This window comes from Histoplasma capsulatum, assembly GCF_000150115.1.
Source record: "Histoplasma capsulatum G186AR genomic scaffold supercont2.3, whole genome shotgun sequence".
In the NCBI taxonomy this organism is placed as follows: Eukaryota; Fungi; Ascomycota; class Eurotiomycetes; order Onygenales; family Ajellomycetaceae; genus Histoplasma; species Histoplasma capsulatum.
This window is the reverse complement of record NW_025544803.1, coordinates 1,147,947-1,175,922: the sequence shown is the minus strand read 5'-3', so window position 1 is coordinate 1,175,922 and position 27,976 is coordinate 1,147,947. Positions and strand designations below refer to the sequence as shown.

Genomic DNA, 27,976 nt, shown 5'->3' with positions numbered 1-27,976 from the left:
CGCTGCGGCTATCTTTTATTTTCATTCAATTCCTTCCTCTAAGCGAGAATACATATTTGCTCAACTCGAACGTACTTGCTTAACGCCTAGTTAGTTGTCTGTGTTTCATGTCTGCCTGACAGACATTTTATATCCTGCAGCTCCTTGTCGAACCAAATTTCATCTGAACTAGGTACCCGAAATGTACCCGCCCCAGTGATGGCAGGAGAATTGGAAAGGCCACCGAATATCTCCCGCCTGAGAGCGTCTAACTCCGTCGGCATCATCACCTTCCCGAGGCAAGCCGTCCACAGTGCACCAGCAACTGTGGGTTGGGAACTAGAAACCCCCTCTCTCTGTCTCCGTTCCAAACGTCTTGTAGCAAAGAGCTAACGAAGAATTGAATTCAGCTCGGTGGAGCCCCACAGAGCAAACCACTCTTCAAAACTTTCCAAAAAAAAGCCGCTGAAAACGGAAAAAATAAATGGGAAATAAATAGCGAGTAAGCATAATATTATGAAGCAAACCTACTTAAGAATACCGTCCCTTCCCGTCCTGGCTCCTGGCTTCGCCGGAATATGTCTTTTCGCCAGTAACGGCTAAACGAGCGAGCCCACAACAAAACAAAAAAGAATTTATCGAAAACAAATATATATATATATATAAATAAATACAAAATACAAAAATACAAAATACAAGAAGAAAAACAGAAATGCCAATGGATAAGCAAAGGAAACCTAACCACTGACTTGACTCTTACCACTCACCAACGTAGATAGATAACCAACTACTACTAGAAGTTAGTCACAGCGCCACCTAAACTGCCAATTTGTTTGATATAAATAAATAATGGTGTCGCGCGATGGGTTCAGTTGGTTAGATATAAGATTCATTTTGCATTAAGCCATGGGGCCACGGCACTTAATGACATGTGCAACACAAACCGATGAGAACGGGATGGTTGCAAGCTTCAACCGGTGTGTTGAAAAGAGTTGAAATATTAATATTAGGGAGGGAGAGAGGGGGAGAGAGAGGTTCCGGATATACCATATAGATAGATAGATAGATAGATATAAGCAGCGCTAAAAACAAAAACAGGGCTCAAAAAAGAAAAATACAAGATAGGGATGAAAAAAAAAAAAAAAAAAAAAAAACACCCAAAATATTCTATTGATGAAACATGATAACGTAACGAGAAGCAGAAATACCCTCCCAAAACCAAATTTCGCCGGTTTCCGTCCCGTCATATCCATCCCCTTCTTTGATGGTAATGATGATGATGATGATGAGAAACATAAAAAGCTCCGAAGGAAAAACAAGGGAAAAAAAAAGACCCCGATAAAAAAAACACGTCACAACCTCGTGTTTCGTCTGTGTCAGATGTTAAAGTTAGTCACCACGGAAGGCGGTGGATTGGAAGCGCTGGAATCTTCGAGGAGAGAAACGACGGTTTTCGAACCATCACCACCTTCTACTTCTTCTCCTGCTCCCGCTGCTGTTGACGACAAAAAGGGGAAACAAAATTAAATATAAATCATCCCACGAGAAGCGGCAAAAAAGTTGGAGAAAAACGTAGTAGATCAAGCGGAAGGATGAAGAGCCATCACCTCCACTGGCCGTCTCTCCCTTCCCTCCCTTCCCTCCCAAGTAAAACCCCTACTCCGGTGCATCCATATATTTCGCAAGCAACGGAGCGAGCAAGGAAAAGGGGGAATCAAAAAGTTAAGGGAAAAAGCCCATCGGCCTTTAGAAAGGGCATGAGAAGAGGGAACGGGAAGTAGGTTCTTATAGACTGTTGGGAGGCTTCATCATCTCCATCCTCTCCCCCGTTGTCATCACCGTCATCGTCATCGAAGCTGAAGCTACACACGATATTTCACCTCCCACAGAGTTTCTTGCTTATTCCTCCCCCTTCGAGACATGAGGAGGCTCAGTTTTGCAGGCATGAGGAAGTTTGTGTTTCGTTTCAGAGAGGGAGGGAGGGAAGAGGAGATAGAGGGAATTAGTGAGGAAAATTCCCCCAATACAAACAATGGTGGAAACACATAGATCGACATGTCCAAGCGCGCGATCCGGGGCCGGAAGGGGAAAAGGGGTTAAGGGGAAAGAGACTGGAAAATATGTGCAGAGAAAAAAAGATGGAGTATGGTAATTAAAATATATATAAATTGGGCCGGATGGGTGAGGTAAATAAACAACGTGTGCTTCTTCGTTGGGTCGGGGTGTGCTCAGTATTCTATTCGGTTATTTTCAAGTTCGATGACGAGTTGTTGTTATGTAAATCAAGTCGTAACAGCGTCAAATATGGATTGATGGTAGAGAACCGGAATCTTGGGGGTCGGAAGAAATGATAAAGCAGCATTAAAAACATAAGTTAAATGGAAAAAAGATAAGTTTGGGTATATGTTGTGAAGTTAATGGAAAATATGACAGCGCCAAAAAAAGAACAAGGTTGAAAGTGGATAGATAGAAGGGAATAGAGATATTTTCCTCCATGGTTATCGAAATCGAAATCGATCAGGGAGCAGGGAGCAGGCACGGGCTCAAAACTTGCCTAGGCTGCTACCTGTCGTCCGCGATGAGATATGGGTATTGGTTTCGGGGCGGGCGAGAGCATGACGGAGGATGAATCATAATCGTGTCTAGGGTTCCCGGGATCAGCGGGACTACCGCTTGTTCTGGCAGTGGTCATGCCGGTGTCGATTGTCCCCCTCCCGCAATCGCCCGACAGAGACTGTCGACGTGGCGAAAACGTGCTCTCCTCCTCAAACGAACTCGAAACCGAGCGATCGTCCGGGATGCGGGCTCCGCCAAACATAGCACACAGCTGCTGGAGCAAGGCGACGAATTGCGCGTGCAGCTCAGCAAAGATGTATTCGTTCCCCACGATCTCTGCAAGGTTGCGTGCGCGGATCTGGCCGGCACGGCGCGGTTGGCCGTCTGGGCCCAGGGCTCGGCCGGTCAGGAAGGAAGAAATGGGCGTGTAGTTCCGTCCGTTGGCCATGCTGGTAGTGGCAGCAGCAGCGGCAGAAGTGGGAATCCCGCCTTCTTCCTTGCACTTTTCCGACTCCTGATGCCGTTCAGCAGCACTAACGATGCTCGCAGCGATGCGACCGAACACGCGCCAGATCAGCGGGGACGCACGGAAGGCTCTGCCGGCGTCCTTTCCTGCCAGGGCAAGAAGCGCATAGCTCCGGCGTTTGCCGCGAGCCATAGGGTCCGGGAGGCGAAAAACATAGGCGATAGTGTAACCGGTAACGGGGTCCCCGAACGACAAGGGCCCTGATGAGAGCCCGCGAGGCAAGAGCTCACAGCTCAGCGTTCTAATTGAGGCGCTACGTAGAAGTGCATAATCGTCGGGGATTGGCGGCCCGTGTAATGAGAGATAGTTCACGATATGGGTGTGACATGAGGAAGTTTCCGACGACGCGGACGAGTGAAGTGAGGTACCGGGCGAGTGGTGCGGGTGGGGCTCCGCATCATAATCCGACCGAGATCCGCTACAGGAATACACGATTTCTCTGGAGCGTAGCACCGGGCTTCCATTTCGGCCCTTGCCATCCGCCTTCAAAGTCCCCGGTCCACCGGGTGGAAGTTGTTCGCTTACACCCTTGGGGACCGTTAGGCTGCAGCTTGCGCAGGTTTCATTATCAGCGCGAGCGATGCGACTCAACCTGTCCGTCTCCGTGCGACCTGATAACCGATGCGAAAACCAGGGATGGTCTTCTATTCGCTGGCTGGAAGTTGGGGCTGAGCCTAGAGGAGACGGCAGCGGATCAAGGCTAGATGACGAGCAGCCGTTCAACGAGGTGCTGACGCCGATATCCGGTGGCGTTATAGATTGCCCATCGGATTTTCCAGTTCGATCAGGGCCGCGAGAATGTAGGGCGGGGGAGGCGGCATGAGAGGATAAGGGGGTATCACTTGGGGACATATCGTAGGTGTCTGGGTAACATTGCGCGCAGGAGGAGGGTATCACTTGAGAACAGAGAATGGATGTCGGGCCATGCACTTCGCAGAAGTGCGTTAAGGATAGCTAAGAGTCAAAAACCAAGTAGAGTCAGTAGCCCGGTCAGTAATCAGACAAGACGTAGGTCCCAGTCATCGCAAAAATCAATGATCTCGGGTAACAGGGCATGATGCTGCGTGTGCGCGCGACGCAGTGTATCCGCTGCGGCGCCTTCGCTGCTGAGGAGAATAACTCAAGGAAGCAGCTGGTGGGAACGTGTCATGGGCCGCATGGTCGCATGGCCGCCCACGACATCAGGGGAAGATGGATAGCAAGCTAGCTCTGGCTGGGCAGCGAAACAGCAGCCCGATTGCGACCATCACTCCCCAGCTCCCCAGCTCCCCAGCATGCAAAGAAGAGGGAGAGATAATGAAGAACAATGGCATAAACTACCAAAGAAGGAGTGGGGGAAAAGAAAGAAATCGCTGGATAGGAGACATGACGAAAGAACGGAGGAAACTTACAATGAAATCCATATCGGCAAAAAGGAGTTCGATTAGGGCTAGAAAGCGGAGGGGAAATCACAACGCCATCCTTCGCATTGAGACATAGTCTCAGAGCATAGAGCAGAGAGGAGATTCAGTGGATGGGGGGCCAGGGGAAGAGAAGCAACAGCAAGTTAATCGAAGTCAGTGGGTGAATCGCCTTGTCTCGCGGTGAAGGCGACGATCCCCAGAACGCGGAGGCAAGAATTGGAGAGGGAGGGAATGGATGGGAATGGCAGCGCGGGCGACGAGGCGATGACGATGATGATATATAGTGAACCCACAGTGAGCGAAGCAAGCTGCAGTTGGCGAAGGAGGAGGACTGGCTGGCGGGACGCATGCGGACGGGGAGAGTTGAGTCCTAAATACTGGGAGCAGAACGATGGCGTCCGGAGGAGTTTTGGGCTGCCGCTGGGGGAGAGGCGATGAGTGGAGCCGAGGTGGGCGAGACAACGGCGAGACAGGGTACGGCCAAAGTCTAAACAAACAGGCTCGGGAGAGGGAGAGGAGGCAAGCTGATGCTGCTGTTGGCCTGCGATCTGTCACTTCTTGTTTGCTTTCTTTTCTGTTTGTCAAAGCATTCGTGGGGTGATTTCAGCATCGACGAAGCCAAATAAACGAGTCAAATCACCAAATACACAACACCCAGCAATACAGGCAAACCCAACATTGACTGTTCTTCTTGGATACATTTGACCCATCGGTGCCGCTGGTCTGGCCAGGCTGGTGGGTGCTTTTCCTGCCCGTCTGTCTATCCATCTGGGCTCTCTGGCAGAGTGGCAGCGGCTGCTGCAGTGGCTTGCACCGTTCTCTGCACGCAGCATTCCCAACCATCTCCATGCAAGAAGGGCCTTGAAACCAGCATGTAACTTACTCAGCCCAGCAGGCCGGAAGCATCCTCAGAGGAATTAATCCCGATGATTCACATGGCTGCAGACACACTAGCCAGGCATATCTAACTAGCTTCCATCGCAGGGGGGACGAGCAGGTTTCAAGATACGATATGGATCATAATGATACAATAACTACTTCGGCAATAACTAAGAGTAATTTTTGATTCGTTTTCTTGGTAATATTATTATTCCGACCCTGGTCATTGGCAGGGTGGGATTTGCGATCCATTCACAATGGTGATGATAATTATAAGGGATAAGCACTGTGATACGGGGGTGATAGATGGGCAGGTTAGAAGCGGAAAAGGGCAGAAGGAAGAAAAGTGATCTGTGACAGTAAGTGAGTTCCCGAGCAGCTAGTTATGGGGGAATCTGCGTATTTCTTTTTTTTTCTCTCTCTTTTCTTTTTTTTCTTTGCTTCTTTGAGCGGCTATCAAGATAGAACTACATGTCAAGTTAACGGATTTGTACGGGTTGATAATCACATCCTCCCATCCCTTGACGAAAACGACGACACTACTAATGATCATACACGGCGATGTTGCTCGCTTCCGGGCGTGGAAGCAGAGCAGCCCTTTGTGCTTTCTAGTATGGAGATAACGGATGGATGCTTCATCCCTTTCTCTGCTTTGTACTGTCTTTTGCGTGCGGAGCATAGCTTACACCGCATGCAGACATACATGGCTACATCGAGGAGGAGGACATAGGGATACATACAACATACAACATACAACATACAACATACATATACATATACATATACATATACATACACACATATTCCATCTCGCATGTAGCCAGCCTGGACGATGGTTCAGACAAGGAAATTCCACTTTATAGATGCCAACGGTTCATAAGGCCCAAGTTGCACGGTGCATATCCAGCACCCGGATATGCATTCCACGCCGCTTGGGGGATTATTTCCATCGATGGTCCTTGCGTCTCGCAACGTTGGACAATAACGCGGTTGTATGTGTGTGCGTATATGTAGGACATGTACAGTACAGAGTCCATACATACATACGGACAAAGGCTAGACGCTGAAAAGGGAGATAAGGTAGCATGTTTGCCGGAACCAGGTAGTTGATGAGAGGGATCTTTTTTTTTTTTTTTTTTTTTTTTTTTTTTTTTTTTGCCCCCCACATAACAGGGAACGTTGATGATGATGATGATGATGATAAGAGCAAATTCCCATCTGTGCCGTCGTTCCCGCTCCACTGCTCACAAGAGATACTCCGTGCCTGGGTAACCTTATTTCCTTCATGTAGCGGCAATGAACTGACCCATAACGATGATAACGACGATAACGGGAAAAACATCACGCATCTGCCAAACCCACATCCAACACAACTCCTCCATTCCTGCGATCCTACCCAGGTCCGGAAGCCGCCGCATCTTGGCCAGGCCAGGCCCAGGCCACCACCCGCCCACCCGCCCACCCGTGGATCAGAGGACGGAGTACCGGGGCATGGGATTCCAGTCCATCGCAGCCATCCGCTCCCCAACAGGCAAGGCTTCCAGAAGGAGTGGATCCAAGATGTCCGCTGCCGCCCGGATGCTGAGTCAGTCACTAGCAGAGGCTTGGCGACTATGACCGTTTATTAATGGGACAACAAGTGATCTATGGCACTGTTGCAGTAACTAACTAGCGAACTACCACACTCATTTTATGATGATTGTTTATTAATCTTACAAGAGGGATTCCAGCTGGGGATGCTCCCATATGATAATAATCTCCGATGAGAGTCAAATGCAGATGGGGGAGGGGAGAGTCAGCGGGCTTCTTGTTCTCCTGTTTCTTTCTTTCTTTCTGTTTCATTTTCAGCTATGGATGGTTTGAGGATAAAAATAAACCCATATAAAAAGATGAAACACGGGAGAAACAGATAACTCACAGACAACCATTGAAACAGGCGCTGTCGGGAACGAAAATTAACTTCTTTTGAGATCAATAAAAACCGGTGGTACCTGGCTAAGGTTTCAACTTTGCCCTTGATAACATCGCGAGCTCCACGGGAAACGTCGTGTCTTGTCGCACAGCTACGATAAATAATAAATTGGCACATCTGTCTGTACCAGTAATCGTCGTCTCCCTCGTTGGAGATCCCACTTATCGAGCTTCTCTGTTTCTAACGTTAGTCGTAATTACTCTGGAGTTGTATTATTCTTATTACTCCCGTGCGACCGTTGCTTTGCAGAGTTGTAATTCTGGAGCGCTTGTCGTTTACGGGATGCGTTCGTTTGTGTACCATTTTTTTGACACCCGCTGATTCTCAGTGTATTTTTTATTTATTTTTTTAAATTTTTTCCCCCCCTCCCTTTGCTTATTGTTCGAAATTATTGATTGTGTCGAGAAACCCCCACCACCACAAGGGATATTCGCCTGTTGCGCTCCGATGGAGAAAAATGATGACCCTGCCTCCTAGTTACCTACTCCTATTATTGGCTATATATATCCTGCTCTCTCACAAAGCCGAGTAGCACGAGAATCGCACAGGGAGAGCAGTCGTTTGATCCAATAGCAATCACGCAACATCCTCTGGATACCAGAAGGGGCCAGAAGGGTCTTCTCCGGGACTGGTGGCGGCGACCTGATGTCGAATAACCACGATCATATTGATAAGAGTATGAGATGAATGGCCCGCTTGCTTGGGCATGGCTTGTCTACGCCGTATGTCTGTCATACAGGGGGTAGATGATGGTCACTCACTCAACGATCCGTAATTGTCATCATGATGTGCAACGAGCAAAACGATGTTAGACCCAAAACGGCAGTTTCCACGTGTCGAAAGGATCGACTCCAAGCAGCAGGGCCGTTGTTAGCTGGTTTCACACTAGCCCCGGAACTTGGAAAGTGGGAAGCGAAGGATATCGGGGGTGGATCTTCCAGGCAGCGGTGACCTCGCCAGATGGGAGAGTACCAGCTTGAGCTGTATCTGTATTGGTGACTTAGACTGTTGGAAACTTGAATCTCTCGAGTCCGATGAGTTCAGAGTTCAGTTCTAGACGCAGATAACGGGCAACCTACTGCTCCCTGAAAAATAAGCGTCATTGGGCATTGAATATGACCGCTTGTAAACGCGAAAACCATGGAACTTACTAGTGAGAATCAACTCCCGGAATGGGGCTTCCACAGAAACAGCAGCTCAGCGCGGGCGAAAGGGATTGATGGCACACCCGCTTTCTCCTGGCGATGAGAAATAAAATGAATAAAAAGAGCGAAGTTGCTAACAGGAAGTGTCCAGGGTCGATATCCTTCCTGTATGTCATCGTCGGTTGGGCAGCGATCCACTGGCCTTCGGGCCTTCTGGCATTTTCCCCTTCCCGGCTCCTGGCTTGCACCCCTGCTCATGGCTAGCAGCGGCATATCATCGGTAGTCGACCTGCCCAGCGAGGTCACGGATGGGCATTCGCTGTATTAGTTTGGTTTGCCGCACCGCTCCCTCTTGAAGCTGGAATCACCCAATTCCACTATTTTTGACAATCCCCGTCTGTTCCATTATTATATGTCGCACAAGATATCATCTCTGTCTTGAACTTTGAGCTGGGTTAGGGGGAAAGAGGTCTTCCAACATGTGAAATCGAGTGGCTGAGATGGAAAGCCACCAACCAATGTTCATTCTGCGCACCCGTTTGCAGCACAGCATGCGGAACAATACCATGGCAGTACGTACGAGGTACGAAGGAGCAAATATAGCATGTCTGCCGGTATTGAGGCAGGAACTATGACACATATGCGGTGTGGAATGTGTAACTCCCCAGCTGAATGCGGAACAACAACCACCAGACCTCCGTTTCCAGAATGTCAAATCATGATTTTTGAACAACATGCGAGAAAGTGGCCGATTTGATCATGATGGCTTCTTTCATGTACATGTACATGTGCAGTACATGCATACAAACATGCTCTTCTTGTTTCTGAAATATTTTCCCTTCTGATATACACAGTATATTCTGCTTCTAGCGATCTTAAACTAGAAAAACCGAATGCACCGACAACCCACCACCAGCCAATAAGGTACAGTATGTCTCGTAGCAACGCCACCCGTTGCCTCCGTCTAGACCTAGACCATCTCGAGGATGCTAGTCTCAAGAATGATAAGGGATTGAAGCAGAAATAAAAAGTGGATCAACCTTTTCTTCCGCACACGGATGTCTTATCCGCCGAATGGCCATGCGATAGCCCGTCCTCACCGACTATCTCCTTTCATCCTCACTCGCAATGCCCTGACGATGGTGGTGGTGGTGGTTATGGTTGAGACAACATTTTATCCGATTTCCCGGATCTCTGCATGGCCCCGGCAGCGGGTTTTGGTCATTATTGACAGATCCCGAGAAACAAAGGGAGAGAGCGAATATTGAATTTGATATGTGGTGGGCGGGTGGATTTTCAACCGCAGCGGCGGCTCTGTTTCTGCATTCAACTCATCCAGAGGCGGGGCCGGGACGGGCCATCTTGAATCTCGGCCCCTCAGCGCACGCCCCATCTCTGTCTCTCTATTCCTTGATTCAAGCTTAATTCGATCTACAAGCTTTTGCTGATCGATGACAGGTTCGATATATGCCTGGATGTGTGAACTTGCCATTGGTACCATAAATCGAGATATTCAAAAAAAGAAAGAAAGAAAGAAGAAAGAAAAGAAAAGAAAAGAAAAGAAAGGAGAGAAAGAATTAAAAAAGTATATGTGTTGATTGCAAAATTATACACACTGGTCGGGTTTTCAATTTCACCTCCCGCTCCGTGACAACGGAACCTTGATTACATCCATTCTCCCGGATACCAGTTTATCAATGAATATGCTAACTTGCTGTGGCTTTTTTGAGATCTTCAACACGTCTTCCACTTTCCACTGATACGGCAAGAGGCTGATGGGAAAATATGACCTGTCATTTTTGACAGCTTTTCTTGAATGCTTCATTTTCTTTTGTGCCACTTCCATTTTCACTATCACTTTTATTTTCTTCTTTTGGATGCTTTCCCCATTATATCCGGGAAATCTCATTCCTAGACCGTCTGTTTCCAGGCTATTGAAGGCAGGAGACATTGTATCAGTCCCTTTCTCTGTGGTATGTGATGGCAAATGAGGTTTGGGATGGATGCGCGAACAGCATGCTAATTGCCCCCATTGCTGATGGTATTTTCTTTTCCTTCCTTTGTATGTACTATTCAATAAAGAAGTATCTAAACCAAAGACAGGCTCAGTAAACTACTAGATTTCACTGGTGAAACATATATCCTCTGCCTTGATGAGGCTGGTATTTTTCCTAACTTGCTTTACCACGGATTTGGATTTGTGTTTCCTATTATTCTCAATGCACTAACTGATTGACATCAGCTATGCAATATTAATCGCAAACTCTTTTCATTTCTCAGGTTCAATATTCCCACAATCCCAGGAAAGCTCGTTCCTCCTGAGCCAGACTGAGCTCAAAGATAATGTATGTCCCTCAAAATTGCAGACAGCATCACGATACTTTCAGGAGTGTTGAGCATGGAATTAAACAGGGACATTGAGAATCGAGTTCAAAATATGTAGATATTTATATGTAGATGCAGAATCTGATGTGGGAGAACATGCAAAACCAAATATCCCAAAGCATGTTCCATAGAGCAATGACATTTGAAATTCACATCCAATAAGAGAGAGATATATATATACATATATCATGCTTTGTTGATACCCCCTTAACAACATGGCAGATTTGGTTCAACGGCCCTCTACAGTTTCACCTATGCAGGTCAAAATCACAATAGACCGCCCCCTTAATTGTTAGTCGAGTCTCATGCTTGAGCATGCTCGAGAGGGGTTATAATGCAGATTCTTTTAAAGATGCATTTCGCCATATTAATCTCAATCGGGACAAGTGTTAGACGTCGAAGGAGAAAACATTAATCATCCCCCCCCCCCACGAAATACCTAGCACTAATCTGTAGACAACGTACTGCAAAACACGATGTAGTGCAACACAGATATTACCACTCCCTGTCGCTGCCACTTCCCGAGTCTGCAGGATATGCCTTTTTGCGTAGTCTCCATATCTGCCTGATGTCATGCTCCTTTGCATCCCCAGAACCCTCATCCAGCCTCATCCACGGCACGTTACCTGCCCTCCGTACCCGCTCCCGCAGCCGCTCTGACACCATAGTTTGCTCCCTACGCGCTGCTGCATCAGATGTGACTCCGCTCGCCTTCGCTTGTGCGATCAGCCTTCGATGCCGGCGCTCCGCAGCTCGCGCGGAAAAGTACTCTTCGCTGATTGCCCAGTTGGGATTGTCCACCTGCCCTCGAACGAGGACGAGGCGGTTGCCTTGCTCCAGTGCCTCGCGTATATTATAGTGTGGGATGGGGGTGTAGATGTCTACGGTTTGTGTTTCGGCATTGATGGATCGGATAATTGCCTGGCCCAGGCAGTGTGACAGGTTGGGGTCAAGGGGGTAACATGCGCCGTTGCCTGCGAATAGGTAAGGGAGGTTCTCGCGTGGGGTGTAAGTGATGTTAGGATGCTTGTCGTCATCTGGTGATGGGTGTGATGGTGACGAGGGTAGCGATGGTGATTGGTTTTCGTTTAGTGTGACACCTGGCTCCATTTGCAAGTCGCCGTCGGAATCGAAATGGGGCACCCCAATGGTTTTATCGTTCCTACCGTCGATACTGGCGATTGCATTTAGGTTTTCAATTGCAACTACCCCCACGACCGCTCCATCCAATAGGTCACGTAGCATGTCCGGGTCATGGTGTGACCCCGTCACCATTATTCCAAATATCCCCCGTGAGGCTCCAGAGTACTTGACAGTTACAGGGCGAGTTTGACAGAGCGGAATGTCAGACCAAACCCCATTTTTGCCTTGATGCTGGATGAAATGGAAGTAAGAAAGCATCTGCATAGACCGTAGCTGGGCACTGGATCGAGACACAAAATCTGTGGGTTGAGATGGAAGAATGGCCACGGGGATGCCAGCCTCCGAGGCCGCGGCGGTTAGCGGTTCCACGACCTCAGCTGGTCCTTTGTCACTCATATATACTACATCAGTGAGGCCCAATGATGTGACCAAAGATATGGCAATCTCGAGGCCAAGCCCAAAGATCCAACCAGGGTAGTTTATGATAAGGGGGCATTGGGGATAGCTCTGGAGAAGCTCTTGATAACGATTCATCAGATCCATTGCGGTCGCGATGTAGTGGTCAGGGTCATCCTTTGGTGAAGAAGCTCCAATATAATGGGATCTAACAATATGTCCATCTGATTGAGAATTAAGGGTTGGATGAGAAAACGGCGGTCCTAGAAGTGGTGTTCGCAAGTGGGCAAGGTATATTTGACCCATCGGAGACAGCTCAGGTTGCCCAGGATCTAAATCCAGGAAAGCAACCCCATGCTGGTTGTGTTGCAAGTTATCCTCCGACGGAGGAGGGCTCAGGAGGTGGTTAAGAAGGTATTTATTGAAGGTGGATTTTCCAGATCCTTTCGGGCCACAAGTTAATACTCGAAGAAAGCCTCCTCGTTGAGACAGGCTATGAATAGACGCGCTCCATTTCTTATCAAGATGTAGTGGGCGTAGATGCCTTTTTAAGGGATCGTCAGAAGACGAGTGAAGCTGGAGGCTTGTTAGCAAGCAGATAATGAAGTCTTTCGAAGCAGGCTTACGATTGAGAATGATAAACATCGGCCGGGCTGTAAAATGGAACCCGGAGCTGGCTCCTTGGTATTCCATATCCGATGATATAGGTTTGACAGGTTTCTTAAGCGGCTAAGCCCATTGTTGCAAGACCTGATCTCAACCTCCGCATAGCCCTCAATGCCCGAAACGCATTTTATGACAGGGAGTGAATGCGTCGACGGCGCATAGATTCTGTAGAGATGAGGGCTCGGAGGCAATTTTGCCCCCATTATGCTGACAACACCTCGTTTAACCCATAGGTCATATTGACCGATGAGTCCCACGTTCTTCCTCTCATTAGCGAATGCCATCAGACACAAGCATGGTGGCGTACCGTTTTTAACTTCAACCGAATGCAAATCGCGTTGTCCGTACGGTAAACTACATCTTTCCTACCGATGCGACTTTTCGACAACAGGAAACTCTGGAAGTCTACTGGATCATTGGCGAAAGGTCGACCACTGTAGTCTGTTAGAATGTGGTTTGTGTTGAGAGTGAATCAGGACAACGTATACCACTCTATTTCACCATTAGTGCCTTCCGTCTCGACACCATCGTATTCATCACTAATGTCGCTTTGATATTCATTGCTAGTACCCACGGCGTGGGGCTCATCTGAGCGCTTCGCCTTGGATGTCACCTTCGTTGAAGCAGGAGCCTCAGCGCTCTCTCCTCCGTGCAGGGATTGACGATTTTTGGAATTACCGCTAGACGACCTTTCCGAAGCGCTAGTTTTTGTTTTCTTCAATGGAGGTTCTTCGTTTACAAACGATTCAACATCCGTTGTTGAAGTTTGCGAAGCTGCGACCAATTTTTGTCGTGACCTCCGGGCTGCAATCGCGCTGACGGGGGCTAAGACATGAAGCTGTTAATTTATCCACTTTTCACGTTGGAGCCGGAAAACGGTGCAAGGCGTACCTGATTGCGATTGCATACCTCCTTTCCTTTTCATGTTCAAGGCGAACTCCACCTAAGCTCGTGTCGGTGGCCGAACTTTGGAAGTTTCTGTTGAAGCTCTGGCGGAGAGATCTTCAATGGTGGTCCGTGCACTTCGGTGTGCGCCAAAACTTTTTTTGAGAAAAGTTGAAGCAACGAACATTTATCTCCTGGAAAGCAGATCGAATACCAGCACCTGGTTCTGGAGTTAACTTCTGGACAAAGCCAGTATATTTGGATTTATATAAATTCCACTTTAACTATGACTAGGTATTAAACCGGCCAGCAACTTACTCTCTCTCGATCGCACCGACTCTAGTGGGCGAAGCATCGCTCGAAAGAGCCGATATCAAACATGGCTCCCCCGTTGAGCAAGGAGGTCATTACGGACAGTGATAGTAGTGGTGACGATTCCCCATCCTACCCTGAACGAGAACCGCAGAAGACCAAGTCCTCCAGCCGAAAACCCACTGAGAAGGTAAAATCAAAAAATCACCCCGCAACGGAATCGAAGCAAGAACTTGATCCGGAACCAAGCTCTTCAAGTTCAGACTCAGAGGTTGAAAATGAAAGTGACAGCTTATCCGAAGGAAGATCCAGCACGCCTTCGATGTGAGACGTCTTCTCCCTAACCAATATAAACAATTTGGCGTTCTGAAAAACTAACTGTATTTCGTAGGGGATCTGCTGCACCAATACAAATTCCTGCGCAAGAATTCAAACCACCGGAAGGATTTAAACTAATACCAACAACTACTCCGCGATCGTCGGATATTTCAAAAGTGTTCTCGGATCTGCGAAGGAAACGGATATGGCACATTACCGCGCCGGCGTCAGTGCCAATGAACTCTATACAAGAACTTGCGCTTGATACTGTAGCTACGGGGGGCTCTATATTGACACACAAGGGTGTAAATTACCAACTCCGGGAGGACCAGGTTGAAGCAAAGAAAAACAAGTCGCTTCTACTTCCTGATGAACGGGGCAATGTCTACTTCCGAAGCCGCGTGGATGTCGCACAAACCTTTCATCTGGAGCGGATCATTAGCTTGGAAAACGGGACTACATATTCGGAGCAATCTGTTCCAATAAGTGAATTAACAAAGCCGAAACAACAACAGCCCAGAAATCTCAAAATGCGATACAAACCAATTGGTTTGACAGACGATCTGCCCGAAACATTTGGATCCGGCTCGGACGAGTCAGATGGGGCCTCATTCCGAATGCCTCAGCCACTTTCTCAGGACCGGGAAGGCAAAAGGAGGAGGAAATCATCGATGGAAATAGGGTCTAGCAATGAGCAGGTGGAGCGACGCAAAAAACATAAACGGATTCATTCCAATTCAGTTGATGACAGTACCGACATACATTCGAGAAATGGAGAAGTGAAGCCGTCTCCGAAATCGAAAGAAACCAAAGATACAAAAATTACGCGGGGGAAGTCGGATAAGCGACATGGGGACAAACGGAGCAAGAAGCACAGGGACGAAACCAGCCAGGAACGGAGAGCACGGAGGGAAGAAAGGAAGCGGAAAACGCAGGCCCTGGCATCATGATAATTTATTTCCTTCCTTGTATGATTGTCAGCCTGTTGAATTGATTTTTTTGAATCGACCAAGCAATGCAAATAACCTATCTGCTTTTATCCCCCAGAGCTTCACGGAAATGTTTTTAAAGTCGATGATAACATGTGAGGAGACTGTTCTGCTGCGACCTCATTCCTATCCCATATTGTCACAATACTGTGTTGATAAGAAACATCATATATAGGCCGAGATTGATCACATGATAAACCCTAATCACGTCGGTGGGGCTTGAAAAAATAATTTTTTTGGCCAAAAAGCGGGCAAAATCCTGTCTTCATACCCTTCTCCAAACCCTCCTTCCGAACCACTTCCATTCCCCCGCCACTTTACTTCAGAGACCCCTGAATTCGTATATCTCCAGGAATTGGTAAATTCAAGAGCCAGGATCTTATCGACATCATGGCGACATACGCTCTATCACAGTCTCACCGAGAGGTAAGCGTCCTATCGATGTTTTAGATGGAATGAATGTCAAATAGCTAACGCTATATGGACAGCAACTCGAGAAGTCGCTGGCTGAGTCTGATCCAGAGGTTGCTGAGATTATGGTATGTAACAATTTCAGTTCATTTTCTGCTGATCTCCATGATCTTTAAAAACAACCTTGTTGCCCCTCATTTTATTGACTCAATTCCCCACCAACCATACAGAAAAAAGAGATTCAACGCCAACGAGAGTCAGTCGTTCTGATCGCTTCTGAGAACTTTACTTCCCGCGCTGTGTTCGATGCTTTGGGATCTCCCATGTCAAATAAATATTCCGAGGGTTACCCGGGCGCCAGATATTATGGTGGCAACCAACACATTGACACAATTGAGCTCACTTGCCAGACGAGAGCTCTCAAGGCCTTCAATCTGGATCCAGCCAGGTGGGGTGTCAATGTTCAGTGCTTGAGCGGAAGCCCTGCAAATCTGGAAGTCTATCAAGCTTTGATGAGACCACACGACAGACTGATGGGCTTGGATCTTCCTCACGGAGGGCATCTGAGTCACGGATATCAAACCCCCCAGAAAAAGTATGTATAACTGGAGCTATATCAATGATTTGCTCTATTTAAAATAAATGGCATTAACAATTCTCACCCCGAATAGGATTTCCGCTATTTCAACATATTTTGAAACCTTGCCATACCAAGTCGACCTCGAGACTGGCATCATCGATTATGGGACCCTTGCTAAAAATGCCAAGCTTTACCGCCCAAAGTGTCTTGTTGCGGGTACCTCTGCCTACTGTCGCTTGATCGATTATAAGAAGATGCGGGAGATCGCTGATTCCGTCGGTGCCTACCTGATTGTGGACATGGCTCACATTTCTGGCCTCATTGCTGCCGGCGTCATCCCATCTCCATTCGAGTATGCTGATGTGGTCACTACTACTACCCACAAGTCTCTCCGTGGCCCTAGAGGAGCTATGATCTTCTTCCGCAAGGGTGTAAGGAGTGTTGACCCTAAGACCGGAAGGGAAACCATGTACGACCTCGAGGGCCCCATTAACTTCTCCGTCTTCCCTGGCCATCAGGGGGGTCCCCATAACCATACCATCACCGCTCTGGCCGTTGCCCTAAAACAAGTCGATACCCCGGAGTTCAAGCAATATCAACAGCAAGTGCTGAAGAATGCCAAAGCCCTTGAGGAGGAGTTTAAAAAGCTAGGCTGCAAGTTGGTCTCTGACGGAACGGACAGCCACATGGTCCTTCTGGATCTAAGGCCAAAGTCCCTTGACGGTGCCCGTGTTGAAGCCGTTCTCGAACAGATCAACATTGCATGCAACAAGAACTCCATCCCAGGCGACAAGTCCGCGTTAACGCCCTGCGGCATTCGAATTGGCGCCCCAGCCATGACCAGCCGTGGCATGGGCGAGGAGGATTTCAAGCGCATCGCCAACTATATTGACAAGGCTATCAATATCTGCAAGACCATCCAGGCCGGCCTGCCCAAGGAGGCTAACAAGCTCAAAGACTTCAAGGCTAAGGTGGCTAGCGAAAGTGTGCAGGAGATTTTGGATTTGCGCAAAGAAATGGCTGCGTGGGCAAGCACTTTCCCGCTACCCGTCTAGAAAGCTTTCAGTTCCATTGTTTGGGGAATTCCAGTTGTAGCAGGACTTGAACGCATTATTATCATTGATGGTTCGGAATCAAAACACAAACTTTGAAAATGGCGATGGAAAAAAAAAATGGGGGATAAAACAAAAGCGGTATTTATTTTCAACCTGACATGAGGACCACGAGCGTTATATGCATGATGAGTATGGGTTTAATGGATTTTCAACAAGCGATCCATGGCGCAGCTGGGCGATCGATTATATATGTATTTTTTCCTATTGCACTACTTTTGGCATCATTTCCCCTCATTCCGCTCGTCGTATTTCGTTGGCACGTCTGAATCTCATCATCAGAAATGCTTGTAAAATATTTTACTTGGAAATGAAGTCAACATCCACGGACTGATATTTGCACACAATCGCATACATTTCCATGTAAATTGCAACTAATTTCAGTAATTACTTGTCTCTTGCTGGCTTGTATTAGATAGTTAATGCGAGCCAAATTGCAGCCACTCAATGAACCCATTGGTAAACTTCATTAATACTTTAACTAGGGCATGAACTCCATCCAAAGCCCCCCGGTTGATAGTGAAAATGAGAGCGCCATACACCAATGTATTCCCCAAAATCAATAGAACATTCACAGATCCCTTTCCCTACCAAAAACAACCTCATCCGAGAACATCATGTTATCCCATTCCTGGAACCCCTGCAAACCCCGTACTCCTCTTTCCAAACTCGACAATGATCCCCTTCAACCTCTCGATCCTCTCTTCTAATACTCTAATCTCATCCTCCTGCTCCGCCACACCCCGCTGTATATCAGGCAATGACTCCAACGCCGCTTTTGCTTTTTGGATGCGAATCTTCACCGCACTAGCTTCCGATAGTAGCAACTTCGGGTCCAGAAATGCCACCGCCGCTGCATCTACAGATGTGGGGCGCGCAGCAGTTGTGTTTGCGGCAACTCCGGGTCCCGTCCCCGGTCCTCCTATAGCTGATGATGGGCCATCGTTGTCGCCTGCAGAGGTTGGATCTGTCTGGTGTTGGTGCGGGTTTGAGGAGCTTGAGGCAAGGCGGAGGAGAAGGTCGTGGAGCGAGGGGAGGATATCAAACGTTTGTGGAGGGGGGAAGGGAGCGGGTTGTGGTATGCCTTGTTGATCTTCCTGTTGGGGCTGGTGCTGGGTTTGAGATTGGACTTGGAGTTGTTGAGGGACGCCTGGTGTAGCGGGGGAGGATGTGTTTGTGGCCGATTGGAGGGAAGAGACGACTTTTATGCCAGGCATGGAAACGGAGGAGGTCATAATGATATCAGGTTCTGGCGTCTGGTCGGATTCTTTGGTTGTATTTTTTATTCTTGCTCGGGCGCAAAGCTCATTGAGGGCTTTCGCAGCTTCCGCGCCAGCTGCTTGTGGTGGTCAGCGAGGGTGGATTGTTCATGAAGTCGGGAGCTGGCGCAATGCTGGAGCAAACGGTACGTGCTTTGTTCGGTGACGTCGAAAAACTAAGCTGACTACGCCGAATTTATAAATATGTTTGGACCAGAAAAATGCCCCTCCCCCGCCAACATTCATTTCCACCGCATATGCTCGCCTCTCTGCGCGAACGCAAAAGCACGCATTAGCGGTTCAATTCCTCAGCTAAGTATAACCAATATCTGCTTTTGAATTGTGCCATTGGACACAATCATTTCCTAGTTATCTAGCTTGATATTCGCCACAATGACCGAGGTTGATCACAAAGCAGTGCTGAGTATGCCGATTCCTCCAATTGCCCTACACAGCCTCTATATTATTCTACTTTCGGAAGACGATTTATGATTAACACTAATGCCGACCTTTGTCAGTCGTTATTGACGGCTGGGGTATTGCTGGCCCTGACTCCCGTCCCGATGGAGACGCTATCGCTGCAGCTAACGCCCCGGTCATGTCCTCGTTCGCGGACTCCAATTCCAAAACTGCACAGGGCTATACCGAGCTCGATGCTTCCTCCCTCGCCGTGGGCCTCCCAGAAGGCCTCATGGGAAACAGTGAAGTGGGTCATCTGAATATTGGCGCTGGGCGTGTGGTCTGGCAAGATGTTGTACGCATCGACCAAACCCTGAAGAATGGAGATATGAACAAGACCGAGAACATCGTCAAAACGTTCCAGAAAGCGAAAGATGGCAATGGGCGATTGCACCTCCTTGGCCTCATCTCTGATGGCGGTGTCCATTCTCATATCAACCATTTATTCGGGCTACTACAGGTGGCTAAGGAAATGAAGATTCCCAAGGTCTTTATCCATTTCTTTGGGGATGGGAGAGATACGGATCCTAAGAGTGCAGCTGGGTATATGCAACAATTGCTTGACAAGACCAAAGAATTGGGTGTTGGCGAGTTGGCGACCGTGGTAGGCAGATATTTTGCTATGGATCGCGATAAGAGGTGGGATCGTATCGAGATTGCTTTGCACGGGCTTGTTACTGGTGGAGGAGGGGAAGAATCCACAGACCCAGTCCAGACCATCAAGGAGAGATATCAGAAAGGAGAAAATGACGAGTTCTTGAAGCCAATTATTATTGGAGGAAAGGAGAGGAGAATACAAGGTACAATTCACGCTTCTCCCACCCCTGCTGGATTTCACATCTGCTTACCTAGATCTAAAGACAATGACACGCTCTTCTTCTTCAACTACCGCTCGGACCGTGTACGGGAAATAACCCAGCTCCTCGGGGACGTCGACCGGTCCCCCAAACCAAACTTCCCTTACCCCAAAAACATCTCAATCACAACTATGACCCAATATAAAACTGACTATAAATTTCCCATCGCTTTTCCCCCTCAGCACATGGGCAACGTTCTCGCGGAATGGCTGGGCAAGCAAGGCCTCAAACAATGCCACATCGCCGAGACAGAGAAATACGCTCATGTCACTTTCTTCTTCAACGGCGGCGTTGAGAAGCAGTTCCTCGGCGAAGAGCGGGAGTTAATCCCGTCTCCAAAAGTAGCAACCTATGACCTCGACCCGAAAATGAGTGCTGCTCCTGTGGCAGATAAGCTTGCTGAGCGTATTAGTGAGAAGAAATTTGAGTTTTTGATGAACAATTTCGCCCCGCCGGATATGGTGGGCCATACTGGAGTGTATGAAGCTGCCGTTGAGGCTGTGACGGCAACGGATAAGGCTATTGGGAGAGTGTTTGAAGCTTGCAAGCAGCACGGATATATCCTTTTCGTCACGGCTGATCATGGGTATGCATATTTTTGCTATCTTTCTGGTTTGAATTTCAATGCGAAAGGGGTGCTAACAAGTCTGGTACAGAAACGCCGAGGAGATGAAGAACGCTGAAGGAACGCCCAAGACGTCACATACGACTAACAAAGTCCCTTTCATCATGGCCAACGCGCCAGAGGGTTGGAGCTTGGAGAAGTCCGGTGGAGTTTTGGGCGATGTCGCACCGACCATCCTCGCAGCCATGGGCATCGAACAACCTAAGGAAATGACAGGACATAGCCTTCTTGTCAGGACTTAGAACTATTCGTATTTACATTGAGTACAGCATCGAGATAGGGATAGACAGCCTGTATGCTTTGTCCGAATGTGCGTTTTGTTTCATTTATCTTTTTCTGAAGTTCTGTTTCATCCGTGAAACGGGCCAAAGAGGGGACTCATTTCGTGCTTAGAGGATAGAGATGGGTGGGAGAGTTGTGACATTTGTATAGCTAGGCAATGTCTCAAGATTTATCGACTTTGGCAGGTAGCCTTTGGTGGTTGCGGAGTATGTATGCATCGAGGAATTAAAGTTCGGAAAAGCTTCCTTCCTTCGGCCAGGATATTCTGAAAAAGATCCAGCGCGCATGTTATATTCGGGAAAATAGTGCGCTAAATTTATACGTCATTTTAACCGTTTTATATTGTGAAACTCCCCAGCAGTACATTTCTATTTCCTGTACAGCCTTTTGCGCTTCGTGAATCCGCCGATTGCATGATTTTTGGAAGTATAATTCCTAAATAGCAATCAAACCACCTATAGGTGATTTAACCTAAAACATTTCCAGGTCATTTACAGCGGATTGGAGCCTCCCACGGCTCGGAAACTATTTCGTAATCGGTCGTCAGAGAGGAACGATATGGTTCATTGCAGAACGGAATCGACCCAGGTATCAAATCATTAATTATGCTATGTACGACTGTACAATTAGGCGGTAGCTGCGCCTACTTGTTGCTGTTGCTGTTGCTGCTGCTGTACCTGCGTTTGTAGTTGGATAATCTATGACAGGGTTAGATAGGTTGTCGTAGAACGAGATGCTGATATATGGCAAGAAATACCTCTATCTTATTCTTCTCACTCTTTTCTTGGATATCATGTATTTGCTTTTCGATCCGAGTTCTAGTTTATTCCATCTCTCAAGTTAGCAATGCTCTGCCAAAGGGAGCGAAAAGCGAAAATTTCCTGGAAGGAGGCCGATCTCCTCGCTCTGGCCGAGGAAAAAGCGATAGTATAAGGCGTGCACATACATCTCCTTTTCGATAAAATCTAGACGCCCATCTACAGCCATCATGGCGTCACCTTTATCTTGCTTAAGAAGAATCGGACCAACCAGTTTGTAAATATTCGCGTCGGTTTCGAGGGACTTGAATTCCTATGTATGCAAGAAATTGGAGGAAATATCAGCATGATAACCGCAATGAAAGTATTCTTCATGAAATGCAGCTTTCCCTCACATTCTGCACACTTTTGTTCTCCTGTTGCTGTGCCTCTAATTTCTCACGGGCTTGTACAATCTCTTGGAGTTCTGTGGTGGCGTAAGAATGGACTCTTAGAAGGTATCTTTAAGAGAGGGGTATGCTGTAACGGACCTGTTTCGAGTTTCTGGTACTCATCACTGAGGATCTGGAGCTGTTTTTGTGGATCCGCCATGGTACCTATATGGAGAGATGTTGTATGTTGATATGATTGTCGAACTAGGGATTGTTTAGGTGTGCTTTCAAAAGAGGGATGTTGTCAAACTTAACCCACATCTCGATGGCAACGGCACTAGCGCGGAGCCTCCACATCCAACCCACTGGCATCCCATCCAACAGCTTTCACCTCACAACAACAGTCCCTGTTCTCTCACATATAATAAAGGTTGGCAGCCAAAGTTACGAAGTATCTCCAGTTTCTTCAAATACAAGTTTTGTGCCACGTCTGACTGCCATTCCGCTTCCCAGTCCCTCTTTTGTTTTGCTCGCGTGGGGTTTCTCCCAGGAGGGGGAACGTCGAATCGGGTATCAAGTCATCAGTTAGTTCTAGCAAGTCAACTAGCATTACAGGTATAATATACCACCATGAGCAATACAGATTTCCTCGGACGGGCTATAGATACCGTGAAAAAGGCCATCGAACATGATAACGCTGGCGAATATGAGAAAGCTTACCAGACGTACTATTCCGCTCTCGAGCTGTTCATGCTGGCTTTAAAATGGGAAAAGAACCCAAAATCGAAAGAGATGATTCGAGCAAAAACTGGAGAATATATGGAAAGGGCTGAAAAACTGAAGAACCACCTGGCAGGGAACGATAATCGGAAAAAACCCAGTGCTGTAGGGGCGAATGGGAGAGTTGCACATGGTAGTGGGAAAGGAGCGTAGGTTTATCACCGACCCTTAGGCTTGATCTGTTTGGTGCCTCTGGCCTGCCTTGGGAGGCCCTTGTTCACGAATATATGTAGCTGACACTTGATGGCTGAATTAGAAAAGACGACGACGACGAAGATGCCGAAGCGAAAAAGCTGCGAGCTGCCCTGGCTGGATCTATCTTATCTGACAAACCAAATGTTAAGTGGGAGGATGTTGCTGGTCTCGATCAGGCGAAAGAAGCCCTCAAAGAGGCGGTTATTATGCCCATGAAATTCCCCCATCTCTTCACAGGCCACAGACAGCCGTGGAAAGCTATATTACTTTATGGGCCACCGGGAACTGGAAAATCGTACCTCGCCAAAGCAGTAGCTACGGAAGCGAATAGCACGTTTTTCAGTGTGAGCAGTAGTGATTTGGTCTCGAAATGGATGGGTGAAAGTGAAAGGTAAGAGAAAAGTTGAACTAGAACTATTTATCATGCGGTTTATTGTCCTTGCCCGGAATTGTCTCTAACTTGAACTTTCAGGCTCGTCAAGCAACTTTTTAATATGGCTCGTGAGAGCAGGCCGGCGATTATATTTATCGATGAGGTGGATGCTCTTTGCGGTCCTCGTGGTGAAGGAGAGTCTGAAGCCTCTCGTCGTATAAAGACAGAATTGCTCGTTCAAATGCAAGGCGTTGGCAAGGATTCTGAAGGAATCTTAGTACTCGGAGCCACAAACATTCCCTGGCAATTAGATATGGCTATCAGGCGACGGTTCCAACGAAGAGTTCACATCGGTCTTCCAGATGTTCGGGCAAGGGTGAAGATGTTCATGCTAAATGTTGGAAGCACACCGTGCCAGCTGACCAATGCGGATTACCGGCAACTTGCTGAAATGAGCGAAGGATACTCTGGAAGTGATATCAGCGTAGTTGTTCAAGATGCACTCATGCAACCTATCCGCAAAATTCAAACTGCGACGCATTATAAAAAGGTATATCATCTTCCTCCTTACCATCCCCCTGCCTTCTTAGGCAGAAATAGAGGTGTATTACAAGATCCTAACAGAGCTCATTCAGGTAATTGTGGACGAGCAGGAAAAGCTCACACCATGTTCTCCAGGCGACAATGGGGCCATGGAAATGACATGGGTGGACATCGATTCGGATAAACTCCTCGAGCCACCCCTTCTACTTAGAGATTTCATCAAGGCGTTGAAGTCTTCGCGCCCCACCGTGAGCGAAGAAGATTTAAAGAAAAATAATGAATGGACCTTGGAGTTCGGTAGTGAGGGGTCGTGATATATATTACATGTTTTTTTTTAAACCTTCATATAGAGTATAGGTGTTGCTTCTTTTAATGTGTCGAGGCGTCTTTGTCCAATTCTGATGGGCGAATTCTGATGGATTGTTTAGCCCACCTTTTATCTTTACAATCCAGTTCTGTCACTTGACCATTTTGGTATTTCTTTCCTTGGATGGCATATTTATGATGAGCGCCTCTGGTTTGGTAGTATTTTTCAGTCCATCTCATGCCTGGGAGACTATGACATTCGCCTGCTTTTCTTCTCTTCCCGTCTTTTCTTTTTTTTACAATTTGTCCTATTTATTTTTGTCTAAGTATACTTCTCGATTTTTGTCTCGGCGGTTGAAAGAGGCGAACCGTTGGCTTTTAACTCCATTCCCCTCTCCATCACCTATCCTTTTTTTCTCACTTCGGCGGGGCGTTACTCATAAAGGGTATTGATAACTAGCGCCGTAGAAAATGTATATGCCATGCGTATTATGCAAGAGACAAAAGAAAACCGTGAACAAAGGGAAATTAATCATCAAGAACTGCCAATTTGCTTCGTATATATGGATATATAAGGCCTGTTTACCAAGCAGGCAATGCCAATGAAACAACGGTGGTGGAAGAGTATCATATGGAATAAGGATGAAAAACAAGAAAAGAACAGAGGAAGAGTAATAATGCTCCGCAGAGCGAGAAGCCAAAACCCCATAAACACCGGGCAGAAGGAACCCTCAAGTATTCCGTACATGGCAAAGAAAAGAGAATTTCGAACGACTAATACAAATCGAACCCAATCGCCCAAAAATCCAGAAAATTGCAAATCGAACAGAGACATGGAACTAGGCGTAGAAGCAACAAAATGGGAAGCGTAACACGGGGTATATCAAATACTCTCAGTCAGTCAGAGCTTTCCTTCTCATACTTTCCCTTTTCTTCAATACCTCCCCCTTCGCTTTCCGAAGGCCTTCACCAAGTTTCTTTGATTTCTTCCATTCAGCACTCATCAATTGCATCCGGCAGACAGCCAAGGCCATGCATGCTACAGCTTTAAGTTTTAGACGGGCGTCAAATTTCTTTCGCGGGCTGTTGGGCTTCACCCCCATTTCAGCGATCATTTTGAGGTCGGTTTCGTTACTGTACGTACAAAGGAGGAAGGAAAACATATCATATTAGCCATGCCTATACTTGAAAAGGAAAGGAGCAAACACAATGAACATGTCAGCCGGACAGGGACGACGTACCATGCAATCCGAACCCGTTCACCCAGCTCCATGAGCCCCTTACTCCACGCAAGATCCTGACGGAATTTCTCCTCCCGGACCAATCGGGCCCTTAACCACATAATCTCTTTCCCTAAACCTTTGATTTCCTTGGCGTGTCGTCCTTTTCGTTCCGAATGTTGTGTCAACTCCTCTAGTAGAGCCTCGTATCTGGCCTGTAATGACTCCAGCTCGTGACGAGCTGTGTCTGCTTTCTTAATGGACAGGGCGCGCTCGTCACGGACTCTACGGAGATGCGTTCTCAATTCTTGAACACGGGTGTCACGCTCGGAAAGGCGTACCGCTAAAGATTCGGCCTCGAGAGTCGATGATTTGAGCAGGTCGTGGAGATCTCTACGCTCTTCTTCGTTTACTGAGGCATGTTGCAATTCGTGGTTTTGGGTTTTTAGATCTTTCATGGCCTTGTGCATGTCGAGTAGTTGGCTGCGAAGGCTCCGAAGCTCCTCTTGGACTTTAAGTGGCGTCGATGGGAATACTTTTGGAGAGCGGGTGCTCAGCGCCTTAGCTTTGAGCTCATGATTCTCCCGCTCCAATTCTACGATGCGCGTTTTCAGGTCCCGGATGGAGGCCTTGTGTGTTGATTCACGTTCAAGTGCGTCTCTCTCTTGGCGTCGTGCATCTTCCAGGCTTCGCCGCAGGATTGAGAAGTCGGGTGACGTAGATGCTTCCGCGCGAATAGAAGCCTGATTGTCCAAGAGGGCTTCGAGTTCTTGGGTACGTAGTTCGAGTCGCTCAGCTTTGTTTTTGGCGGCAATGAGTTCGTGATCGCGTTTTTCCGATAAAATGAATAGCCTGTCTTGGAGTTGGTCAATTTCCGCAGAGAGTCGATTCTCCTCCGCCGCCGCCCGTTCGATTTCGTTATCAAGACCGACTTGTAACTTATCTTTGGTTTCCAGTAACGCTTTCTTTTCGTCTCTCAGGCGGTTTAGGTCGTTTTCGAGTCTCAGCTTAGATTTTCGAAGGTCGATCTTTTCCTGGTCGAGACGGTAAGTATCATCGACCTGGCCTTGAATCTGATTAATCTGACTTTGCAATTCATCACGTTCGGCTTCCAATTCGGCGGACGACATGCGTAGATTATGAATTTCGATGTTCGCGTTAGCTAGCTTGTCTCGAGTAACTTGTCTCTCTTTATTAGCTGCCTGCAACTGTTTCTCCAAATCCGAAGTACCCGATTTCTGAAGATTCCCGGCAAAGGCCCGCTCATCTTCCAGCGTAGCTTGTAATACCACAATATCATCCTCAAGCGTTTGCAATTTCTCTCTTAGGTTGCTTTCTTCGCGTCTAGCCACCCTTAATTCCTCTTTGACGCTCATCAGCTCCTGCCTTTGGGTTTCTGCAGCTTGGCGTTTAGACGCAATATCATCATTAAGCTCTTTGATTTGGCGATTCAGTAGTTCCTCATCCTGCAGATGGCGTTGCTTCTCGTTTTCGAGTATATTTTGGAGATTTTCTTCTCGTCCGGATAGTGTTGTCTCGACGTTCTGTAGTTTGTCTAACGTCCGCTTATATCCAGTAGCTTGTTGTTCAACCTTTGACTTTTGAAGCTCCAAATTTCGTTTCTGACTCTCCCACCTATCTCGATCTGCCGCATGTTGACCTTCTTGATCTTCAATGTCATGTTTTAAAGACTCTATCTGATCGCGAAGCTGATCCAGCTGAGCTCTGTGCTGCATTCGGAGTTCATCTGTGTCATTCATGTATTGGTCCCTTTCCGCTTCCATTTGTTCTTCGAGATTCGATATCCGAGTCTTTGCCTGGGCCAAATCACGCTGAAGACTAGAAGACTCACTGGCAAGCGCATCGTGACGAGTTTTCAGGACAACTTTTGCATCCTCTCCATTCCGGATATCGTCCTCAACTTGGTGTAGACGTTCCAAAATGTCGTGCCGTTCCCTTCTAGCAATATCTCGCTCATGTTGGGCTAAATCAAGATCGTCCTGCAATCTTGCCTTCTCTGCGGATAGCTCTTCTTTCAGTGCTTCAACCTCCTCCTCAAGCTTGGCTGCCTCGCGAATCTTGCTCTGGAAATTTTCCTCCAGCGCAGTGTGCTCCTTCCGGAGGTTGTTAATTTCGTCTTCCAATCTGTTGGCTTTTTCCTCTAGTTGGCGGCTGAGTCCTTTGGTGTAGAAAGATTTGTCGGTCATTTCATCTTGAAGCTCCTTCAAATCTTCTACGGCTTGCTCCTTCTCTTCAACTGCTTTTTCACACTTTGACTTTGCCTCACTTGC

The 27,976-nt window shown here is 47.5% G+C and overlaps 12 protein-coding genes across 12 annotated transcripts in view; 5 read left to right on the top strand and 7 right to left on the bottom strand.

Moving 5' to 3' along the window:
- Positions 1-38: 38 nt before the first annotated feature.
- On the bottom strand, positions 39-1,925 carry HCBG_02553 (uncharacterized protein; the record flags this gene model as incomplete). Its single annotated transcript, XM_045429602.1, has 6 exons — positions 39-78; positions 121-368; positions 747-769; positions 1,188-1,350; positions 1,377-1,474; positions 1,850-1,925. 6 exons carry the CDS (start codon positions 1,923-1,925, stop codon positions 39-41), a joined length of 648 nt encoding a protein of 215 aa, XP_045289497.1.
- Positions 1,926-2,129: 204 nt separating this feature from the next.
- HCBG_02552 (uncharacterized protein) lies at positions 2,130-3,913 on the bottom strand (the record flags this gene model as incomplete). The annotated part of the gene is made up of 1 exon (XM_045429601.1): positions 2,130-3,913. One exon carries the CDS (start codon positions 3,911-3,913, stop codon positions 2,534-2,536), a length of 1,380 nt encoding a protein of 459 aa, XP_045289496.1.
- A 1,815-nt stretch (positions 3,914-5,728) lies between these two features.
- HCBG_02551 (uncharacterized protein) lies at positions 5,729-6,971 on the top strand (the record flags this gene model as incomplete). Its single annotated transcript, XM_045429600.1, has 3 exons — positions 5,729-5,954; positions 6,164-6,343; positions 6,517-6,971. The coding sequence occupies 3 exons, from the start codon at positions 5,729-5,731 to the stop codon at positions 6,969-6,971; spliced, it is 861 nt and encodes a 286-aa protein (XP_045289495.1).
- Positions 6,972-10,093: 3,122 nt separating this feature from the next.
- HCBG_02550 (uncharacterized protein) lies at positions 10,094-10,411 on the bottom strand (the record flags this gene model as incomplete). Its single annotated transcript, XM_045429599.1, has 1 exon — positions 10,094-10,411. One exon carries the CDS (start codon positions 10,409-10,411, stop codon positions 10,094-10,096), a length of 318 nt encoding a protein of 105 aa, XP_045289494.1.
- A 607-nt stretch (positions 10,412-11,018) lies between these two features.
- On the bottom strand, positions 11,019-13,975 carry HCBG_02549 (polynucleotide 5'-hydroxyl-kinase; the record flags this gene model as incomplete). The annotated part of the gene is made up of 5 exons (XM_045429598.1): positions 11,019-12,960; positions 13,011-13,316; positions 13,358-13,484; positions 13,539-13,875; positions 13,942-13,975. The coding sequence occupies 5 exons, from the start codon at positions 13,973-13,975 to the stop codon at positions 11,341-11,343; spliced, it is 2,424 nt and encodes an 807-aa protein (XP_045289493.1).
- A 339-nt stretch (positions 13,976-14,314) lies between these two features.
- HCBG_02548 (uncharacterized protein) lies at positions 14,315-15,515 on the top strand (the record flags this gene model as incomplete). The annotated part of the gene is made up of 2 exons (XM_045429597.1): positions 14,315-14,571; positions 14,639-15,515. The coding sequence occupies 2 exons, from the start codon at positions 14,315-14,317 to the stop codon at positions 15,513-15,515; spliced, it is 1,134 nt and encodes a 377-aa protein (XP_045289492.1).
- A 349-nt stretch (positions 15,516-15,864) lies between these two features.
- On the top strand, positions 15,865-18,022 carry HCBG_02547 (serine hydroxymethyltransferase; the record flags this gene model as incomplete). Its single annotated transcript, XM_045429596.1, has 4 exons — positions 15,865-15,980; positions 16,043-16,093; positions 16,196-16,560; positions 16,637-18,022. 4 exons carry the CDS (start codon positions 15,945-15,947, stop codon positions 17,598-17,600), a joined length of 1,416 nt encoding a protein of 471 aa, XP_045289491.1.
- A 255-nt stretch (positions 18,023-18,277) lies between these two features.
- Positions 18,278-18,892, bottom strand: HCBG_02546 (uncharacterized protein; the record flags this gene model as incomplete). The annotated part of the gene is made up of 1 exon (XM_045429595.1): positions 18,278-18,892. One exon carries the CDS (start codon positions 18,890-18,892, stop codon positions 18,278-18,280), a length of 615 nt encoding a protein of 204 aa, XP_045289490.1.
- A 321-nt stretch (positions 18,893-19,213) lies between these two features.
- HCBG_02545 (2,3-bisphosphoglycerate-independent phosphoglycerate mutase) lies at positions 19,214-21,486 on the top strand (the record flags this gene model as incomplete). The annotated part of the gene is made up of 4 exons (XM_045429594.1): positions 19,214-19,340; positions 19,435-20,175; positions 20,236-20,818; positions 20,889-21,486. The coding sequence occupies 4 exons, from the start codon at positions 19,310-19,312 to the stop codon at positions 21,097-21,099; spliced, it is 1,566 nt and encodes a 521-aa protein (XP_045289489.1).
- Positions 21,487-21,765: 279 nt separating this feature from the next.
- Positions 21,766-22,488, bottom strand: HCBG_02544 (tubulin-binding prefolding complex subunit YKE2; the record flags this gene model as incomplete). Its single annotated transcript, XM_045429593.1, has 5 exons — positions 21,766-21,837; positions 21,897-21,957; positions 22,086-22,210; positions 22,293-22,363; positions 22,428-22,488. 5 exons carry the CDS (start codon positions 22,486-22,488, stop codon positions 21,766-21,768), a joined length of 390 nt encoding a protein of 129 aa, XP_045289488.1.
- A 410-nt stretch (positions 22,489-22,898) lies between these two features.
- Positions 22,899-24,742, top strand: HCBG_02543 (vacuolar sorting-associated protein; the record flags this gene model as incomplete). The annotated part of the gene is made up of 4 exons (XM_045429592.1): positions 22,899-23,197; positions 23,305-23,634; positions 23,716-24,166; positions 24,252-24,742. The coding sequence occupies 4 exons, from the start codon at positions 22,899-22,901 to the stop codon at positions 24,471-24,473; spliced, it is 1,302 nt and encodes a 433-aa protein (XP_045289487.1).
- A 616-nt stretch (positions 24,743-25,358) lies between these two features.
- The window catches only part of HCBG_02542 (calmodulin-binding coil-coil protein), a gene marked incomplete at both ends in the record, with an annotated part of 4,027 nt that continues 1,409 nt past the window's right edge, over positions 25,359-27,976 (bottom strand). Inside the window, 2 exons of the mRNA XM_045429591.1 lie at positions 25,359-25,599; positions 25,707-27,936. Coding sequence (XP_045289486.1) covers positions 25,359-25,599; positions 25,707-27,936 — 2,471 coding nt within the window. The remainder of the gene's footprint in view (positions 25,600-25,706; positions 27,937-27,976) is intronic.